The sequence below is a fragment of the Haemorhous mexicanus genome, chromosome 6, assembly GCF_027477595.1.
Source record: "Haemorhous mexicanus isolate bHaeMex1 chromosome 6, bHaeMex1.pri, whole genome shotgun sequence".
Classification (NCBI taxonomy): domain Eukaryota; kingdom Metazoa; phylum Chordata; class Aves; order Passeriformes; family Fringillidae; genus Haemorhous; species Haemorhous mexicanus.
Genome location: NC_082346.1, coordinates 41,377,266 through 41,398,926, shown reverse-complemented (window position 1 = coordinate 41,398,926; position 21,661 = coordinate 41,377,266). Strand labels below are relative to the sequence as shown.

Sequence of the window (21,661 nt, the reverse complement as noted above, 5' to 3'; positions counted from 1 at the left end):
ATATACATATATAGCCTTTGGTTTTACATCCTTTCCAACATGATTTTTTTCAGTTAATAGCTCAGCCTGATCTTGGATAAAAGGAGAAACATTCAAAAACAGAAAACAGCATGGTATGGGAAAACAAACCTATGAATGTGCCAGCCCAGTGCCCAATTACTCCTCATGTAATGTGGGCTGAAATTCAGTTTTACACCGAAGATCTTCTGAACTGGGACCATGCAAAGACAGTTGAGTTGAAGGGAGAATTATTAGGCTTCACTGATTTCTTTGGAAACATTTAACACTCTGGAAATGAAGTGTAGACTTTTCAGATTAAAAAAATTAATTCTGCACCCACATATACAGAATATTTCCCAAAAGTATCCATTCACCTCAGTGGATTCACTCCAGATTTACACCCAGGTACTTGACAGCAGCAGTTAACCCTTATTAATTATTTTTAGGAAACAATTCCCTTTTTCTTTTTAATTTAATGTAAAATGGCTTAGAGTTGTGTGATAAGTGAACATGTTGCAGTTTTCAGTTTACTCGTGAGTATAAGCAGTGAAACAGTCCTTGGGCAAAGGAGTATTCTACATAGTAGGTTTATATTAAAAAAAAAAAAAAAGGGAAACTTCACACCAAAAAGATCCATGACAGGCAGTTCACCAAGAGCCAAGGTCAGGCACTGTTGCTCACTCTGAGCAACACTTTCTGCACGCAGCCCCGCTGACTTCCCATTCAGGGGTAAGGAATCATGTACAGCAGGCAGATGCATGGAGAGCTGTACCTAAACAAACACAAAACAAAAATGGTTGATGATGATGTATCCCATGGGAGGAATAATTAACATCATGTCCTGCCCTTGTTTTATAAATTACCCTGATTTAGCTAAGGATAATGAAAATAACTGATACAAGCTAAGGATCTGTCTGTCTGTCTCCCAAAACACACTAATTCCATGTTGGAATGTCAGGAAAGACAACTTTTATTCCAGAAATGACCTCATGTTATTCAAGAAAATTTGGAAAAATTTTAACACAGGCACACTTTGTTACAGGCTTGCAAAGTCTTGAAGCTGAAAAAGCTGTGCTTTGAAAAGTTTCTCTTCCTTATTCTTTTGTTTTCTTTTCCCTTTTGTGCCCCTTGTTTGAGTTCTATGGAAAACAAAAGGTAGACTCACTCAATAATTCTGTAATCCAGTAGAACAACTAAGTTGAAAGATAAAATCCTCTTGCCAACTTAATCACTTATCTACTTATGATCTTTTTCTTATCTTTTTTTCCCCATTTTGTCTTTAGTGAAGAGCTTGTCTAGTATTAAATTAAATTATTTCTTTTTCATGATGTTAATGCTCATCTTATTTCAGCTACAACAGCATAAAGGCAGAATAACATCCATCATGTCACTAACAGTGTGGCAGAGTGGAAATGCACTTGTGTGCACACAAACTTTAGTGGTTTCCAAGAAACATTCTTGAAAAAGTGTTCTACTGAATAAAGAGGGTTTCAGCATCTCATTAAAGCTAAACAGCTGTTGGACACCTTTGGGGCTGAAGAAAATTAATCACATCCAAGATCAGACCTTTGTTTCCTTGGGGCCAAAATACAATATCTGTGCTCTTTACAGAAATGCAGTTCTGTTAACAATTTTTTAGTGCAAGAAGCAAAGGTGGCGGCAGCCAGAGAAGTCCATCCATATTTCAGTGGACTGTACATGTACATACCGTACATGACATAAATACTGATTACTTAGATTGTTAAGAAAATTTAACCACAGCTGTTTTGGTGATGAAAGCTGGAAATCCACAAAAAGATAACTATATTTTAAGAGGGAAATGTATTTTACTTTCTCACTAAATTTGTGTTTAATATGGGATGCAGATAGAACAATATATGAAGAATAGTATTTTCTCCTTTGCTTCAACTATGTCTAAAGTAATTTAAGTTATTGCAAAACACTTTTAAAAATACACAATATATTAATAGTCTATGATGGATATGAAATGTCACACCAGGCTTTTTTTTTCCACATTCATATTCTGAACATACCTACAGCATGGGAAAAGCATAATAATAGTCAGAACTTTATTATTGCCCAAGGAAAACAGGTAAATTTTCAAAAATCAGAATTTTAGCTCTCTTGGGATTAAAGTTTAAAGCAAAATAACTGGCATGGAGTACTTGCCACTGCATACAGAAATGTAGAAAGGAAATTTGCTAATATTAAATAATATCTCTGTTTGTAGCACCACCACCAGTATACCTATAAGGGAAAAAAAAATGTTTCAGAACAATAATGTAAACTTTACCAAGAGCTATACTTTACATTCATTAAAGCAGAAATTAAAGACAAGGTCCTCTTTAAAAATTACAACATAACCTGGACACAAGTGAGCTGAGAATGATGGTACAATTCTGTTTCTCAGTGGAGTTTTTGACTGATAGGGCTTTTTAAGCATCTCTGCACTGGTTGCACACTAACAGCATTTTCCTCTACAGTTTTCTGTTTTATTCACGTATTTTTCATCCATATTTCTGTTTGTATACTTCATATGAATGTGGTGTTTCATGAATCTGGGAGGCTGGGTATAACTGGAGAGTTAGTTAGCTGGATTTCTGCCTTTGACTCTTCTGCCAAGGAGATAACTATCTCATAAGATGATGAAGCCTCCACTGTAGGCACAAAAACATGATCAAAAACCCCTACCTAAACCTCATCACCTATCACCCCACCATGCAAAGACATAGAAAATAACTAGAAATCTTCTTAACTTAAAAAAAAAAAAAAAAGAAAAAGAAAAAAAGGAAAAGGTAAGAAATGTACTGGAAGGTGAAAACAAATGCTGTCAAAAGCCTCTATTTACAAATGGATAAAATCACAAAGATCTTACTATTGCCTGACGATGGCAACATGCCAGAAGAATCTGAAAGCCACCTATTGCCTTCATTCTATATTTGATCACCAAAACCCAATAAAACAACAATAAAGGACCTCATAATAACAGTGGATTGTATAATCTCATCAAGTAAAGGGTTGTTCTCTAGGCATTTGGCAAACACTTCCCATTTAGCCACCTTTGCTGATTCAAGGCATAGCAGAATTTTCTGTGGTGATTTTTCTTTATTGATTTTTGCACAAATCTTAGTAACAATTGCACATTTAGAAAGTTGGTGATGATTAAGAATAAATATGTGTGGTTTGACCAGGAGAGAGTGGAACGAGGCTCCACGAGCCCTTTGAGGGACACAAAGTCTTTAAGAGCGCAACACCACACTCCTCTCAGTTTCTGATGTTGTCTTCAGCTCTTTAATCCCAAAAGCCTTGGGGGAGACAAGTCACGAGGAGAAATGCCAGGTGTGGCCAGCATGAAGAGAGCAGTCCGTGAGCCGGGCTCAGGGGCCGAGGAGCCGGCGAGCTCAGGGTGCTCCTGGAGCAGCTCCTGCATCAGAGAGCGGAGGCCGTGACGGAGTGGCTGCCCTCCCTGGCAGTCTGCATGCCCTTGAAGGCCAGCGAGGCAGGGATGTCGCAGCTGTGAGGGGACAGCGGGGTGCCCCCGGCGTGCTGCCAGCCGTGGCTCGCCATGTAGCCGGATGGAGTGGCGCTGTACGTCATGTAAGGTGACACTTGGGCCGGCGTGGCGTAGGGAGGCATGGCCGGCGCGGACACGAAACTGCTGACGGCTGGGAGGCCATTGGCTGCCTGGAAGGAGAGAGAAAGGAAAAGCATTTCTAAGAGAGTAAGACACATTGGATCTGGTGTAAAATAAGCTGCCCTCACATGCTGCTGGGGCTTTGTGCCAAAACTTGGACCAGCAGGGACACCAAGAGAAAAAGCCATAACCATTCCCCTGAATTTCATGGGCTCAGTGGCCCCTTCACTTTTAAGACCAGTTACCCCACTGTGATCAGTGCTTCTCACACCTCTCCCAACAACCTGTTCCAGACAAGGACCAGCAGCAGAAGATGAGGAAACACACACCAAGAGCAGGGCAGGAACTGCTAAGGCCCCTGTACACCTGCCTACCTTCCTGCAAGCTGTTGTTCATGGACTCCTCAAAGCCCGTGCTTGCTTCTAATCATTACACTTGGGAGCTACTGGAGGGATTTGTAATGAGTCTCTCCCTTCTCTCTCACTGAGCACCTTGATGCACTTGGCAATGATTTCCACAGGTTGGAGTAGATGAACTACAGCATTTACCTACCTTTCCCAAATTTCACACAGTGTTGGTCACTGTTGCAAGCCCTGCTGGGGAGTGCTGGGGCAGTTTAGGCTGGGTGTGCAGTGACCACAGCCATCCCAGTGGCAGGAGAGACAGACCCATCCCTGTGCCTCTCCTCTCCTGGCCCCGAAGGAGGGTGGGCTCAGCCTGAGCTGCCATGGGCAGGTGTGGGCACAGATCTGAAAGCAGCACTCCCCAGAGTGAAGAGGTAACAGCAGCTGGGGAAGGTGGAACATCTTAAACTCTTTGGTAACTGTTTGTTCAGAGCATGAGTCAGAACTTTGGTAGTAGTATTATTGATGGTGACTTTCAAAAATCTGTTTTCTAGATACTTGGGATAAAAAACTTGCAAATGTTCTTTGCTCATAGCTTCTCCTGGTTTCAATAGGGCTTCTGTGCACAAAACAATTGCAGGGCTGGGTCCTTTCCTGCAAGCTATTTTCCTAGGTCCTTCTGTTGGCTGGAAAGAAGGGTTTCTATTTAAATAGAGAAGGGAGAGTCCTTCAGTCAGCTATGCTGTGATTTCACAATTAATGACTCCTTATTCAACTAAAAAGTGTTTGGTGGTTTATTTCACACCCATAAATGTTTCTTCAGCGCAACAGGTACAAACCAAGATCATTTATCTTGCTTCAGTTTCAATTTGTGTAGTGTCTGTTTTAGGATTTGTGGTGGCACTTTTTCTCAGAAATGTTTCCTATCTGGATATGAAAGAAGAGTATTGATTCATCAAATCCTGTAGCATCATCACATGGTACAACTGGACACAACCTGAACAGTGCAAAGCTAAAAAATGAAACAGACTTTTTTTCCTGCTAAAACTTCACACGGTGTTAACATTTCACTTGTTAAATTTCTGCCTGATTTCCACCATTTACCTTCAAAAAGGGCACTGGCCTATTTTCAGGCTCATGATTCACCTCACAGTTCCACTGTCACAGCTCACAGTTCCACAATCCAGACTATCCTCTCATTGTCATTTGGGAAACAGAGCAGTAATTCTGCTGGACTCCATCAATATAAACCTGTACAGCAATCTAAAGCAGCAGGAGACAGCAATGGGATCCTGGCCACAAGCTTCCAATAGGAATATTAATTAGTACAAAACTTAGAGCTGCAGCAGCAACATAATTGTCATTCAAAATAATTAAATACTTTGTTGAAGCTGAACTTGCCTTATTCTTTTAAAAATCCAAATATGTGATCTGACCAGTAACTTGTACTACGTGCCCCCTACTGTGACTCAGAATTACACTTTAGTCTCAGCTTTAAATATCAGTGTTTGCAACAATGCTAATTAATACAAACCTGCACATAATTGCACTGCAAATCAGTAAAATTCTTGAATCACGTGGAAAATTATGTTATTGAATTTACTGGAAATAAAAAGTGTGGCCCTAAAAAGCTGCTTTTCCAATGTGCAAGCATGAAACAAGAATGAGCACCTCTGTTTTTTGTAGCAAGCACCAACAAAAAGCTTTGCACAGGTGCAGTAGAACTGTTGAAGCCAGGTTGTAACACTGGGATATCAAGAGCCACAACCCAAACAAATTCTGCACAGAGGAGTACAGAAACCCTGAAAGGGTGGGTGCTGGAAGGAGAAAATATATGGGACAAATCCCTGAAGCCTCATAGCTGTTGAGACAGCACAAACCTTCACCTTCCAGACCTCAAAAGAGGTTTTTTGGACTCTGTGAATCCACCCTGTTCCTCAGGCTTTCCCACCCCCAAGGAGGCTGGTACCAAGCAGTGGGCTCAAGGCTGTGCCTGGAAGCCCCATTTTAAGCAGGATTCCTCATTATGAGTTCTCATCTTTTGTGAACTCTTAGCTGGGCTTTGGGAAGGACGTGTTAGTAGGTACAGGGTAGATCTGTGTCAGGCAATGTGCCAACAAGGCATCTCTTTGCTGGTCCACAAGTGTTCCAGCCCACGTCCTGGCCCACTGCATCTCCTACACACAAGGCCACCAGAGGCTCCTCAGCAGCCATAAGCAGGTGACTTTGTGAGACCTGAGGCAAATCTGAGCTTCTGAACACCTCACATTAATGCAGGCATTATTGATAAATGCTTTATCAACAGGCTTGTTGATAAATATTTGATCCAATCACACATATGCTCTGTGGCCTTATGGCACAAAGTCTTCAACCTATAATTCATAACACATACCCACACACTCTTATTCAAAGTAAAGTTGGGAAAGCTGTTGTTTTTATAGCCTATTCTGAATGTCAGAAAGATCTTGCCCCGACTGCTGAGGGCAGGATGTGGAGACAGTTGTGTAGGGACCACCAGCTGCAACCTGTCAGAGGCCACCAATGCTGTCTGTCATCACTGCCTCACTGAACTGTTGAATCATTCATTCTTGTTTTTGTCGCACTGCTACAAAGCTTTACCACTCAAAACCATGATTCTGTGGGTGCCACAGATGCCCTCAGCCAAGCAGGCAGCACTGGGATGGGTAGGAACTGGCCCAGCACAGAGTGCAATTCTGCCTCAGGGAAGGTTTGAGCCATACCCACAAAGCAGTCAGAGGCTTCCTCTGACCTGAATTAAAAGATGAGGGGATAGAGAAAATCTCACTCTTTATGATTTTAAAGTATGCTACTCAAAAAAACCCAAACAACAACAAAAACAAACAAACAAAAAAAAGACACCCAACACCCAAATTTTCATTTCTGACTTTCATCTGTGAAAGACTTGACCTAATAGTCTTGACACAAGTGTTCTTATTTCCAAACAGCCTCAGATACAAAGTGTAGGTTATCAGAAGGGTTGAATCTTGTCTGTCAATCTGGCACTTTTTACAAACATGACATTCACTTAAAATAAATGGAGAGGATTAAGTTCCACGACCCTGTATATACTGGATGAATAATTCATCCTGTAGTATTTCAATCAGAGGAAATGAACATGAAAATCTAAACATTCATAATTAGGAGTGCAAGAGCCCCATGGTGTTTATGGATTTTTAAAACCCTAAGAATTTGTTTTAAGTGCAGAGGTTCTTGAACCTGACTTTTAAGTTTTATAAATATTTTTTTCTTAATTTGAACCATCGTTTTTCAAGGGAAATCTAATTTTTTTAAGCAAACAAACAAACATTTAGTTGTAGCTGAACAAGAACCTCTGCTGTGTGAGAGGCAAGGGTTCCCATTTGAAAGTGCCTACTTTCTGGCTCCTACAAATATCAGAGAGGAACCTTTGCTCTCAATTGCTGCTTCTATCAATATTTTCAGATAACTGATGGAATAAGTATTTCCAAACTTGAGAGCTGCATTTGAAACCCAGCACACATGACCTCCCACCAACTCACAAATTCATTTAAACCTGTTCTGGCAAAGCTACCAGCAAAAAAAGAGTAATTGGGTCAGGATCACAAGTTGGGTCTGGTGCCTTTCTGCCAAGTTGCTGCTGATACCTGCCAGTGACAGTAAAAGGAATATTGAGGTGAGACATCAAAACCAGGGTGGACATAAAGCCTTGCTTTAGGTCACACAAAATGGTACTGCTGAAAAAAGCAGCCTGCACATATTTTCACCAGTAAAGGAGTTGGTTGAGTAGTTTTAACAGATGGAATCTTTAGTTTTGGTCACTTTAGATACAACACTAACTAGAGACAACTTTTTTTGTCATTGTTTTCAGTCTGTTTGTGATTTGCAACACAGAGGGAGTGAGTGGATGAAAAGCAAGTCTAGAACCAAGCTAATGCGGGAATGTCTGTCTTCGAAATAAGTAATTTCCGTTAGTTGCTTGGACTCTTAAAAGTCAGAACAATTCTTTTACAACCAGAGGTAACCACCATATACATCTTGATATCTGTTTTGAAGGTTATGCTTGTATAATGTGTTGCAGAGCTTCATCCTCCTCTCTCCTTCATGGTAAGAAGACACAAGGGTACAAGCTTTCTGGACAAACTTCCCAGTCAATCCATGTCAGACAAACTACCTGTTGTTGGTTTCTTCTGCCTTGATCACAGAAGAACCAGAGAAACATGCAAGCTAAATTTCACTTTTGGTCCTCATGGTATAAATACTAATCATATATTGTAGTGAATTTGTATGATTTTGTTTCATTCTTTTCCTTCTCTGAATTTTGCTTGCTAGATATGTGTTCTCTCAGTATCAAAATAAGTTCATCTCCCATGTTCTCTTCCCATGTTGCTTCTAAATATTTCAGAAAATGACCCAGAATTGTACCATTCAAAATCACAGATCGGTATTTATGTCAGCTATCATTAATGGCAATAATGTAAAGGATCCCATTTCAGTTTTTGTGGGAATACAAACAAGAGCAGATTTGATGCCACAGGCAGATGCCACCTCAATTTTATAGTCTAAAGTCAGTGGCCAAAAGAATGTAAATTATTATTTTTATTTTTATTTATTTATATGACTTGGCCATTGTAATATATTTGCAACAATATTTAATTAAATAGTTCATGTATTGCATGGACTAAGAATGCAGGCTTTGCAGAAGTATTCTAAATTACTATTAAAAAAATGTTTCTGGAGAAACAGCATAGCCTTCAAGTTCGAGTTACCTAATTCAGCAGCCCGAATGAGCTGGGACAGTGACTCAGCCCAAAATCCCCTGCTGCAGTCATCAGCCTGTGTCGCGGCTTAGGGGACACACCTCTGGTGAATAAGGTTGCTGCTTTGGTTTGTATCTCGCAATTCTAACACTGGCTTGGATGGAATGAATCCTTCCTGCCCTTGGATCAGCAAGCTCAGCACATTGCCTTGATCCCGCAGCACAGCCCTTCCCGAGAGCCGCTGAAACCAACCAGCAGAGGTACCAGGGAGCAGGAGCTGGGAGCGGGAGCTGGGAGCACAGTGGAGTGCTGGCAGCAGCTTTCTCTGCAGGGATGCTGCCGCAGCCCCGCGCACACACAGACACCCTCTCGCTGCTGGTTTTCAAAATGAAAACCTTCAAACATTTTCTGGAAATGATGACTCTTTTCCAAATGGCCTGAAAACACAATCATAAAGAGTCTATTGCAGCAGTTGTACTTTCCACAGCAAGAAAAAGCATAGTAGGGAGCAATATCTAGCCCTTCAATCAGAAGAGCAAATCAGCATAAAAATCCAGAGGATATCTCATTTTTAGGGACGTGCACATAATCAGTTAAAACGATTATGACAACAAGATGAGGAGCAAACACAAAGTGCAAACATGAAGGAAGCAAACATGCTAAATCTCTCTTTATAATTGGAGGTTAAATATGATTTATAAATCAAGCCAACATATGGGATCCCTAGGGAAGAGCAAATAAATTTTCCAAGTAAAACGGCAGCAGCAGGCGTAAAATAGAAATATCATTTAGGAAAATGGCATTACTAAATTATCTAAGTAATAAAAATGGAGGGTTTTTTAGGTTTTAAAATTGATAAAATTAAGTAATATTTTTGTATAAATTACAATTACTAAATTAGAGCTAAATTCCGAAGCTGCAATTCAGTGCTACAGGATCAACAGAAAAATGATGCTACCACAAATCAATTCAGATCAGTATTCCACTAAAATTAATGTGCCTGCACAGGTAAGTCACAATTACCTAAAGAAGGGTTGCAAAAGTGAACACTGAATAAATTTCCCCAGTTTTTGATAACGTTGTTTATTAAAAATATTTTTAAGAAAAAATGAGATAAAATTGCCTAGGTGTATCTGAATAACCTAGCCAGAGTTAATCCTGCAAATAAATCATGGTTTGCTTTTTATAGTGATGGAAAATATTCTTACAAAAATAATTTCATATTAGACTAAATATCCATATTCTTAGATGAATTAACTTATTTTATTGAACATATTCCTGATTTGATTTTCTATTAATTTCACTGCAATCAGCAGAAAATGAGACTCTGAAAAATTAGGACGCTGACATTAAATAATTTTGACATACAAAAAAAACTTAGAAGATGCAATATTTTGTATGTAAGATATTAATTTGATATAATATTATAAAATATAATATTTCCCTTTGTTTTCAAGAAAGAGTGAACAGTGATAATGCATTGGAATTGAGAAGCTTTTAAAAATAACACATGGGCATGGGGCTTACATAGCTGCTCTGTTGCTCAGATGAACTGAGTTGATTTCCAGAAGACTGTGATTTGGAAAAGAGACCTTTCAAGAATGGAGAATTACACTATTTCTCTTTCACTATGAGTTGAGCAAAGTAATGCTGGTACTCTAGTTGATGTCACATTTAAAACAGACCTATTCATATGCTGAAGTGCCCTAAGATTTCAAATGTAGGTAGCTACCCAATCCTTTATATTGTCTCTTTAAAAGATGCCATTTTCTTTGCAGCTATTTCTCCCATTATTAAATTCAATGCACAAGAATGTACTGCATAAGAAAATCACACTACTTCCTTCTAAAATACAGTTCAGCCCTTTCATAATGAGCAGATCCCATTCCCCATGTTTAATGTGCTTTTTTATTAACTTAAAGTTGTTTCCTTTACCTATAGCCATCCCCAGCTGCAGTGAATAACACAGAAACCAGATAATATCAAATGAATGTTTTAGCTATAGTTGGGACATGCATCAAGATCACTGTAAATTATGTTTTCTTATCCAGTTTTAAATCTCAGCCTCTTCAGGGAAATAAAACCCCAGTTTTGGAAATAGTAATAGTAACCCAAATTTACACACCATCACCAATGCTTTCCTGAAGGAGCCAGGGGCATTTTATGTCTTTTCCAAAGTAAACTGCAGCAGAAACAAAAGAAAAGGGGAAAAAAAAAAGGGGGGGGCAGGGGGGGAAGACGGGGGACGGAAAAAAGGAAAAAAACACCACTCGTTCTCTGACACTGAGTAATCTACTATAAAAACAACTGAGGAAAAGAGAGGGAGGAGAAAAAGGCATGGTGGATAAAAGGCAGACAGAGGTTGCTGTAAAACCTAAGCACATTCTGAGGAAGAAGCGGGGAGCAAGAGCTTCCAGTGCTTCTTCAGAAGTGCAATTGGTTTAGACAGCTTTCACAGTGAGGTGAGATCTACCACAGCACACCAAGCACACACTAATATGTCCACCTAAACATCTCCAGTGTAGATTATAGCTCAAGGACTGCACTGTCACTGAATGGTTGCTTCCCTTTCATACACCAGGTTTAGAAGGATTAAATAAATCAGAGTCACTGCCTTTCCAGTGAAGATGCTGGATCTTGGGGTATGTTCTACTATAACAAACTTCACAACCAGACTATTTCAAAGTGGGGTGAAAACAAATTCTGCTTGCTTTAAGTACAAAGCCTGGTTCTGATGACAAAAACACAACTTAAGTCTTCCTGAGATATACCGGGGCTTATGAGGACAATAGGAAAGCACAGGGGGAAAAATCGTGTCATATAAGCAAGCTCCTTTGAGTTGGAATTAGCAACAGATTCCCATAGTTTTAGAACAGATTTTCACAATAATTCCCCCTTGGTATTTTGGCAAAATCTGGATTTGGGCAGGGCACACATGGACTCTAAACAAGCAAATACACTGGAAGAAATAAACATTTGTTCTTTTCTATGCTGTTAGTTAACACCATAATGTATTACTGAAAGTTTCTATGAAAAATGCCTTCTCAATACTATATACTTAGCAATATATTGTAATTTCAATATGCTGTTATTTAAATGAAACTGAGGGAGGAGACTTATGGACATAGACACTTCAAAGGGATTTTCATGTCTAGAAGCTAGGAAAATATGGGGTCAAACTGGTAAAGTCTTCACCTTGTTCTCTTCATGGACAGCCAAAACAGCAGTCTCCAACGTCTAACAAATCTCTGATGCTGCAGAGGCAGTTACTGGGAAGCTGGTACACTAAGGAGGGTGAACCCACAACCCATCAATTGTTAAATGCCTACAGTTGTTACTACTAGGGGTGTGGGCAGATCCTAAAAGATGATAAATTGCCACAACAGACAAATTCAAACTCACTATACAGTCTTTATACACTTGCCTATCTACTGCAAGAACCAAGACTGAACTGGTCAAATCACATCTAATACCCCTGCTCCTGGCACTCTGCTCCCTGGCTGTGATAGATATCTCCCATCACTCCCACTTTATGGTCCCTGATCATGTTTGTCACAGCAGACCTCCTGGTGGGTTGGGGTCCTTTGAGCAGCAGGAGCTTAGAGTGCAGTTTGAGTGTCATCATACCATTCACTCACCTCTCTGACTTTCTTTATTAGTTTCATCCGGGTGCAGTGCCCTGAAGCCATGTGGGTTGGTGGACAGGGCACTGTGTTTTGGCCGTGGAAGCAGGTGGCCAGTAAGAGGCAGGTCTCACAAATGGGGCTCGAATTGGGTGCCATCCAGATCACCTGGGGAGGAATCGGGTGCATGTAGTGGGATCAGCTCATGCCCCTCACCCACAACATGCAATGACAAGGATGCCTAGACCTTGAGCAAGCTGTCTTAGTGGCAAGGCTTTGATAACAGGCCTGGTCTGGAGATCCTAGTGAGAGTGAACCAGACAGTGAGAGACAGAACCAGACAGTCTCCAAGCCAAGGTCTGAAACCTTGCTCCAGACTCTGCTAGCAATGCTGCTGGGTACTAGGGCAAGAAAGCAAATAAACGCCTCTCCTTCACAGCTTCACCCCCCTGCTGCCTGGGTATGACTGAAGAGCAGCAGGTCCAGACCTTTGTCATTGATGGATTTTGCACAGACCCATAGCAGGAATCCAACTGCCTGGATTTATAAAATGCCAAATAAGTAATTTGCTCATTAATTTTTTCAGTAAATCATGTATGTAGGAGGACCATGTAATTGTCCATAATATTTACGGCTTCGTTTTTTAACATTCTCCCCAAATAAGTTACCCTGTGTTGTGGCTTCTAAGCACTGCAGATACAGTTACAGATGCACAGCCACCAAATACACTTTGTCCATTGTTCATCTATAAATGAAAGATCAGGAACTAAATGTTTACATTACCTACATTTTTTGTGCAAGTTATTGTCCAGAGTTGCACCTACATTTGCAATCACTTGCCCTAAAATGGAGCCTTCCCTTGATGTGCTTGCAGCACACAGAGCTCACGGCCCCGGTCAGAAGGCAGCCGAGGGACAGGGAGTGATATCCCAGCAATGCCAAAAACTCAATCCCCTAACAGCTGAGGAAGCTCAGCTGAGACAGACCTGAGGTAGTTGCTGCCTAGGGGTTTAGCCAGTGTGTCAGAGGAAGACCACTCAAACTACATTCACAAACCCCTCTGAGTTAGGAAGAGTGTTTTCTGTAGCTCCAGTAGGTTTGGGATGAGGCCTCCAAAGGGCACACCATTTCCAGGAGGGAGCTTGCTCTCAGAGCCCCCAGTTACAAGCTTTTTCCCATTAACGAGTATCAGCTCCCTTTGGCAATATGCACATCTGCTTCCTGCAATGCACACAGAAAGTCATTCTGAAAAGAAATTATTTCCAAGCTATTTGCCTCTCAGCAAATCATACAGACATATGTCAGGTCTTCTTCATTCTCATGCATGTGTAATTACAGATCACAACCTTTTTTTCACTTTGAACATCTATGATGTTAGCCCAGCAAGTCACAAGCATCAGATGTCTGAGATCTGCATTTTAAATATAGTACATGTTTATTAAGTGTTTTGGTTTCAAATGCAGTTTACAAATGTATTCATATTGCAGTCATTTCAGCTATTTTTTCTTAATGCAGTAGTCAATGCAAAGAAAATACTCAGAATATTCATCCTTTGTAACAATAGCATAATTATCTGTAGAAGCACCTGAACACCACACTGAATGTGCCTCCCTAGGTAAATAATGCAATATAACTGAGCTCTCTATGAAACGTGTATGACACAATGCTGTCAAACTCTTGGAAAAATCTATTTTCCTTTTCAGCTTCTCTGATTCACAGCCACCCTGCTTGAAAGCCATATGACAAATCTGTGAGTGTGATACACCAGGAAAATTATGCAACTGCTTATGTATAAACGACAACCTGGGACATCAGGTAATTAAAACTGAATAGAAACTTGACATGGCATCTTTTGGTTTCCTGTGGAATGTTTTGTACAAAATCACAGTCTGCCAGGCTGAGCTTTCAACTCCCGAAACCCAAATATGAACAACATTGCAAACAAAAGCCCCAGGAAATCCATAATACAGAAAATGAAAAATGTCCTACATCCAGAGGCTCAGTTTCACGTTAAACTAGTGTGACTGCATATTGTCAAGGCAAAAATGTGAAGTCTTCCTGCCTTTTTTGTGGGTGAATTCCCACTGATGTGTGGGACAAGGGCTGAAATGTAGCCATTGGAATCGATTGGAGAGGTCAGCCTTGGCTTCTGCCTGAAAAGTCTGGGATGTCGATAAGAGTTTTGCCTACAAAAAGCCTGCAGTATCCCATGTCTTAAAATAAATGTATATAATTTAAAATAAGTGATCAAATAAATTTACTGTAAAAGTACACAAGACCTTATTCTTTGGTCTCAATTTTTCTGGTCTTTCTCACACAGAGGTATTTTCCAGGGGATTTCTTGAGAAGCAAAATATTATCTTCCATGATTAAGGGTGAGGGACAAGTCCTTCACTTTCCTAGTAGTTATGGAGCTATTTGCAAGCTATGGACAGGTGAACTTTGGATGTCGGTGATGCTTAAATACGTAGATGATATTTGCTGGAAATGCAGAATTAGCCATCACTCACACAAAATCCATTGTTAATGTGCTTCAGAGCACATTTCCTCTGCTCCTGTGGTGAAATTGGGAAGCCTAAGTTAAACATCCACACTTGATTCCCTCCTCTTGTAGGCACCTCTGATTTTGATTATACAGACATAAAATTGGAACATCACAGAACAATCACTTCTCTGGGGGAAATCTGATGTCTGCCTCCTTAAGACTCTTAAGAGTCTTTGTAACAAGCTTTGCCCAAAAGAGATAAGGAAATAGCAATTACCCCGAAGTACAACGACAGAACCTATTTCACCACAGTCCTTCTGGCATATTAATTATCTCTGAGACTTCCCCATTTTCCCACCAGTCCAGATACACCCCTGCTAGATTCACAAATGAACCAACATTCTCTCATATCCCCTGCTCATCTCTTTACACCCAAAACCATACATATTACAAGACACTGTGGATCCCATGATGTCAGAGAATTTTGTCTTTACTGTCACAGGCTGTAACTCCAGACTCACTGCACTTCACGAAAGGACAGTAAGTCAGCACTATTTGCAGCAGGAATTTGGTTCATAAACTTCACTTCACACTGTCTGAAATAAATATTTTGGCAAAAGGAATGTGGCAAAAACTGCAAATAATCACATTTTCCCATCCTTATTTAGCATGATTTTTTTAACATATTCTTAATTAGCAAGGTAGTGAACTTATGACAGACAAATCAATTAATGAACATTCAAATTAATTCTCTGGATAACAATTCTGAATACTATATTAATAGACTGGTCTATGTGTTAGAACTTTCCAAAACCAAATTCTGATTACCTATATTATTACGGGGAAGAATCTGGGAAGAGCCTCCTCTATATCTTCCTTTAGAGAGCGGGGTTCTGAATATGGCTTTTCTGCCCTTTGAAACTCTCTGGACAAATTATTTGGATAAATGAATTCCATTTTATTAATAGCAATTTTCTCAAATTTTAAATAGCAAGTATGTTTAAATAGCATTTATCAGGTGATGTTTCAGGTTGAACAAAACTTTAAAGTCAAACTGATATCGACAGTAGAACAGTTATATATTATGAAGATGAAATCATAAATATTGAAAAGAAAAAAATAAAAAAAAGTAAAAAATAGTTTCCAAACCAGCATTGAAAATAACTCAATTTATAAAACACTGTTTCTCAACACATCTGTTGAAGCAAATGAGATCCATCAGAGGCCATGGTTTATAGCCTATGAACAAGATCCTGTGAATAGTTCAGCAGGACTGCGTGCAGAAGGCCCAGCCTGGAACCTAAAACAATGAAGCCACAGTACAACTGCTCTTACTGAGTAGTGACAAGCTATATCTACTATCGTTTAGCAAGACTGTTACTGCTTACTCTAGTCTTTAAAGAGAATTGTAGAAGGAGTGATAACGCTAAATCTAAGTCTAATTCTATCTTTAACCATATGGCTACACTACAGCACACACTATTTGTGTTATGAAATGAACATAATAATAATGGGATAATAGAAAACCAAAACAGATAGGACAGCATTGAGGGTGGTGTACTGTTTAAAAGGCAATATATGTAATGAAGTAGCTCTTCACTATCGGGATCTAGGGTATTTCCCACTCTGCCCGCTCTTTGCAAGCATTCCCGCAGTTTGTGCTCCACATCTTTAATGTGAGAGTCTCATTCAGCTACTCTCACCACCAAACACGAGCTACAAAAGTCTCCTCTACATGGATCTAAAACCAGACACAGAACTCAAAAAATACATCCGAAACCTCTGTCTTTGAACGGGAAAAATGCTAAACAGCGATTGTGGGTTTTCTCCGACTTGGTTCTAAGTACAATAAGTGCGTGGCCGGGAAGTCAGTGTGTCTGAGAGACCTCTGATGCATTTTGAAATGTTTCCATCACACGGAAAAAATGTTTTCAAAACCTGCGCTTTCCCAACGAGTAACAGTTGAGCCTTTTATAGCTTTTCTCCTGGCACGGGACATGATTAGCAAGTACAAAGATTTAGACAGAGATTTATTAAGTAACAGTTATATTGTGTTGTAATTAAAACGTAGGAAATTCGCCGTCTACTTAAGCGTTTAAAAATGCTTAATGTAGGAAGCAATTACATCTCATTTTCAAATTATTCCCCTGACTACAGAGCACGCTGCGGACGGAGTAAGACGCGGCTGTACGGGCGGAGGCGGCGGCGGGCCGTGCCCGCTGGCCCGGCCGGGGCGGGGGTCGGTGGCGGCGGGTCTCGGGCGCCCGCTGGGCGGGCGGGGCGGGGGCAGCCCCGGGCCCGGGCCGCGATCGCTGCCTCCCCGCCAGCCCTCCGCCCGCCGGCAGCAAGGCGGGATGGGGGAGCTGGGCGCCGCGGCCGCCAGGCCGGGGGAGGAAGCGGAGAGAGGAGCGAAGAGAGCCAGGCTTTTTTTCCCGCCCGTCCTTGCAAACCAAAACCGAAGAGAGTCCGGCACCGGCTCCAAACAGAGGACGGTAGCCCGCGGCCGAGCTCAGGAGCCCTGTGCATCACTGCCCGCCCCCCGCCTCTCTCTTTACCTGACTGTACTTGGCCTCCTGCTCAAGGGAGCTCTTCTCCAACCCGTTCACGGCATGCTGGGTCGGCGGGTGGAAGCTGTTTCGGCCCAAGCTGCTCCATTCCTCCACCTTGGGGCTGGGGTAAGGCGAAGTGTCATTCACTGCTGGAAAACAAAGGAGCGGGAGAGAGGGAGTTAGAGGCAGAGGCTGGGATCGGAGATGGGGATGGCTTTGCTTCGGGATGGAGACGGCTCCCTCTCCCCATGGAAGGCAGTCTGTGGGGCAGAGCTAAGGGGAAGCCGGACCCTCGCCCCCCACACCTCGCTGAAGCTCCTGGAAGCTCCTTGAGAGGGTGATTCGTGGGCAGAAGGGAGTCAGCTCCCTCCGTGAAACCTGTGACAGAGATCAGCAACCCAGCCCAGAGGGGGCTGGCTCGCTCGTCCCCACGTCCCCGCACTGGCAGGACAGAGCTGCCGCCCCGCATTCATCCCCCTGAATCTCCTAAGGGGTATTTACGGCAACCGCCGTGTGTGTATTTGTGAGTCAGAGGAGAAACGATACTCCGTGTTACAAATAGACCTGACACGCCTGCAGATGAACTGGGCTCCAAACACTTTTTGGGAGAAAAAGAAAATGAAACATAAAAGTAAACAAATATATTTTTAAAATAGGGAAATAAAAGGAGGAAGATAAGAAAGCTGGGAGGAAAAGAAGTAATAGCCCTATTATTTACATGCCTATCAGCCGCGCCATGGGCATACCGGGATGTTTTGCTGGCGGACAAATTCCTCGAACGGCCAAATTCCCGCATCGGGGAGCCAGGGGAGGAGTAGGGGGAGCCCTGCCCCGAGCCCCGCGCCCGGCCACATCGGAGTCGCCGTGGGAGGGGGCTTTCCTGCGACACCACCTCGCCCGGCCCCTCGCCGTGCTGGGGAAAGGCACAAATCTGAAGTTGTCTTAAGAAATTGAGCTCCCTCGGCGAGCGCCCTTTTCTGCTGATCTCACACTTTCCCATGAATAGGGGCTTCCTTTCCGTGTCAGCAAGGTCAGTTTACCCTATAAATCAAGGGCGAGCAGCCCCCATCTGCGGCATCGGCCACTCCGCAGCCCCGACCCTCTGACGGGAAGGGGAGGGGGGAGATTTCACACTGCAGAAAGATGTGTGCAGCTGCGGGGGCTGAGGGAGAAGGGACAGATACCGAGGCACCCCGCACCGTTAGAGGCCTGCCTGCCAACGTGGTGCTAATAAAGGAGTAACTCACTTAAAAAAAAAAAAAAAAAAATCTCTTGTGATTGTAATGCTCTCATTCTTTTCAATGTTCATTGCCAACACGACCCCTAGATTGCCTCAGAGATTGCCAGGCGTGTATTTGTTAAAGTCGACTCAGAAACAAGCACATTTGTTTGTGCCAGTGAGGACTAGGATAAAGTTTATATCATGAAGGGCAAAGAAGAACAAACTTACATTTTTTGCATGTATACTTATAAGAAGACCACGCTCATGCTTGCGTATGTGTTGCTTGAAAAAAATATCACCTTTCTGATTAAATAAGAAGAAAATTATTCTGCAATGCTAAAGGATCATTTTGCATTTGAAATGCTGGTAGAAATGGATTGTTGCTGTTAAAAAGGCAGTGAAAACAGAGATCACAGCTCCCACCTCTCCACTAATACTGAGAGAAGAATGGGACACAGAGATAGCTGTATGCAAAGGTTATTTTGGACTGTTGTTTTCAGTGACACTTTTGAGTTACGCTGTTAGTTTCGCTGTTAGTTCACTGGCAGAGACCGAAATGGAAAAAAATGTCCCTTGCTAGCGAGCGGCTGGGAGACGCGACACTGTTTCCAGGCGGAGGAACCGAAAGAATGTGAAAGGGATAAAAGAGGCAAATCCTGGGCCTTTGGGTTTCGTAGACCACCGCTTCGGAGGAAAATACACCATCAGAATGAAAGCAATTAGATGACATTTGAACTTCCTGCCGAAGCAAATTTGGCCTGATTGCGAAAACTACAGAAAATTGACTTCTCAGTAACGCCAAGGCAGTGCCCGTGACCGGAGCGCGGCAGCGAGCCTCGGTCGGGACCGTGAACGGGACCGAGTGCGTCCTGGTGCCGCCGCACCCCGGGCCGTTCCCTCCGGCCAGGATCCCACCTCCCGGGTCAGAGAGGCGGAGGTGACGGCCGATGTGTTCTGTTTGCTGGTCCGCCTGCAGCTCACCCTGGCCCTTCTGTCTGCCCACGTTCCGAGACGCATCCTCCAGTAAGCTCAGCGCCCTGCCCGCGCCGGGGAAGAAGCCAGGGCTTTCCCGAATCAAACAACGAAACCACCTTCCGACCCTCGGAGAGGAAAGAACCCAGGAACAGGGGACCGAACCCCTCCGGCCCTGTTTGGCTGCCTTGGTGGCCCTGGCTCTCCCCATTTCTCACCTTGGTCTGTGATGGACCGGATCCCCAGGATGTCCGTCACCGAGTGAGAGGACGGCCACGTCCTGGGCATGGCCATGGTGCTGGGGATCGCCGGCACCCCGGGAGGGGTGGACACCTTGGCTCCTGCTGCAGCGATGGGGCTGGGGTAGGGGTAGATGTGGTTGTAGGACAGAGCAGGCTGTGGGGGCGGCTGGTGCTGCTTGTAAGACTCGTAGTGACTCTGCTGAGACAGGTTCCCGATTTTGTTCCGGAGGATGCGGCTGATGGAGCTGACCGACGGCACGTTGTACTTGTCACACACGCCATCGGCCAGCAGGCGATCCCGGATCTCCCAGGCGAAGATGCCCGGATCCCTTTGTTTGTAGGTCCGGATATGTTTGACCACCGTGGGAGTGGTGACCCGAGGCTTGCTGCCGCCGATAGCCCCCGGTAGGATGGAGCCGGTCTCGTTGTAGCGAGCCAGGATTTTGCTGACACAGCCGTGGGAAACGCGGAGCTGCCGGCTGATGTCACACGGCCGGATACCCAGTTGCGCCAGTTCCACAATCCGCAGCCTGATGGCATTGGGCAGGGGTCTCCCGTTGACAAACACCCCCCCGAGCTGGTTCACTTCCCCGAAGGCAGGTTCTGCAAGCAAATGCACAAACACAGCCGTCGGACACGGCGGACGGCACAGAAGGGGGCGTCTGAGCTGCTCCTCATCACAGACAGATGTCACAGACAGGGACGACCCCCCCCCTCCCCGTAACTCCACGCACGCTTCTTTATAATAGTGGGATGCCCCCGAGACTGAAGGAAGCAAAGGAAAGTGAGGAAGGGAAATGAGAGGTTTAAAAAAAAAAAAAGAAAAGAAAAGAAAAGAAAGGGAAAAAAAAAAAGAGAGAGAGAGAGAGAGAGAAAGAAAGAAAAACGAAAAGACAGAAACAAAGATAAATCCGTGGCAACAAATGTCGGAGCTCTCCGGACTGTGCATCAAGCATATTCCCAAAAATAAGCACATTCCAGAGATGAAAAATGAGATCGCCCCAACAGACAAGTCAGCTTTATTGCCACAGGAAAAAGGAACGCGAAGAAAACAAAAAGAAAAGAAAAACATCTTCTAAGGCGTGGGGGAGGGGGAGGAAGGCAAAGTAGTTGAGGAAATTCTTTTACATCTTGGGAGAGACGAGGGCAGCGCGGTGCTTCTGAGTCGGGACTAACTTTTTAAAGACCGTTCCTGGTGCTGTTAGCGCCTTTCGCTTAACAGCACGATTACACTGGGCTGTAAAACAAGCGTGTTAAAATGTTAACTGCTACGATCGGTGTCAGGAATAATATACAACGTGTCACGGGCTCCAGCCATCCGCTGGGCTGCGATCCTGCCTCGCACTCGCCTAATAACACTAATAACAAGCCGTCTAGTCATTAGCTCTCTCTCTCCCCTGCTCCTGACCCTCAACATGTTCTTACAACTTGTAGGAACACGAGCAAAGTCAATAAGGGAGCCGCGGCGGTGGCAGATGACTGCGCACGGGTGCTCCCCCTCTCTTGACAGCACTTGAACCCTCCTGCTGCTCCCGGCCACTTACCCATTCCTCTGAGCGGGACACCTCGAGGCCGGCCCTAAATCCCAACGGATCCCTATGCCCGGGAACCGACTCCCGGCCTCCTGCGCTCCTGGCCGCACTGGCCCCGAGCCTCTCTGATCTCCGCTGAGGAGGGAACAGTAGCGTGAGGAAGAAAAGAACTACAAGGAAATCTACATCCCGACAAGAGAGCCTTGACTTCTGCATTTCAACCTCAGGGCAGCGTGGGCAGGGCCGGGCTGGGCCGGGCCCGTGGCCCACCGCCCTCCCGAGCCCGCCCCCGGGGCGGCCC

General features: G+C 43.4%; 1 protein-coding gene across 4 annotated transcripts; it reads right to left on the bottom strand.

The window, feature by feature from the left end:
- Window positions 1-3,085: 3,085 nt before the first annotated feature.
- On the bottom strand, window positions 3,086-21,626 carry PAX9 (paired box 9). Of its 4 annotated transcripts, none has more exons than XM_059849936.1 (4): window positions 21,373-21,626; window positions 19,805-20,431; window positions 17,399-17,538; window positions 3,086-3,684 (listed from the first exon to the last, which is right to left on the bottom strand). In XM_059849936.1, the coding sequence occupies exons 1-4, from the start codon at window positions 21,374-21,376 to the stop codon at window positions 3,430-3,432; spliced, it is 1,026 nt and encodes a 341-aa protein (XP_059705919.1). In that variant the 5' UTR covers window positions 21,377-21,626; the 3' UTR covers window positions 3,086-3,429. The 4 variants fall into 4 exon arrangements, with proteins under 4 accessions (XP_059705919.1, XP_059705918.1, XP_059705920.1 ...); XM_059849935.1 differs by having other exon boundaries at window positions 17,399-17,541; window positions 21,373-21,625; XM_059849937.1 differs by lacking the exon at window positions 3,086-3,684 and adding an exon at window positions 12,320-12,526 and having other exon boundaries at window positions 17,399-17,541.
- Window positions 21,627-21,661: the final 35 nt, after the last annotated feature.

Excerpts from the sequence above, each read along its gene's own strand:
- PAX9 (XM_059849935.1), bottom strand. Across the intron at positions 17,542-19,804 it reads CCGGTCCATCACAGACCAAG|CAGTGAATGACACTTCGCCT; the intron begins GTGAGAAATGGG and ends TTTGTTTTCCAG. Across the intron at positions 3,685-17,398 it reads AGGAGGCCAAGTACAGTCAG|GCAGCCAATGGCCTCCCAGC; the intron begins GTAAAGAGAGAG and ends CTCTCCTTCCAG.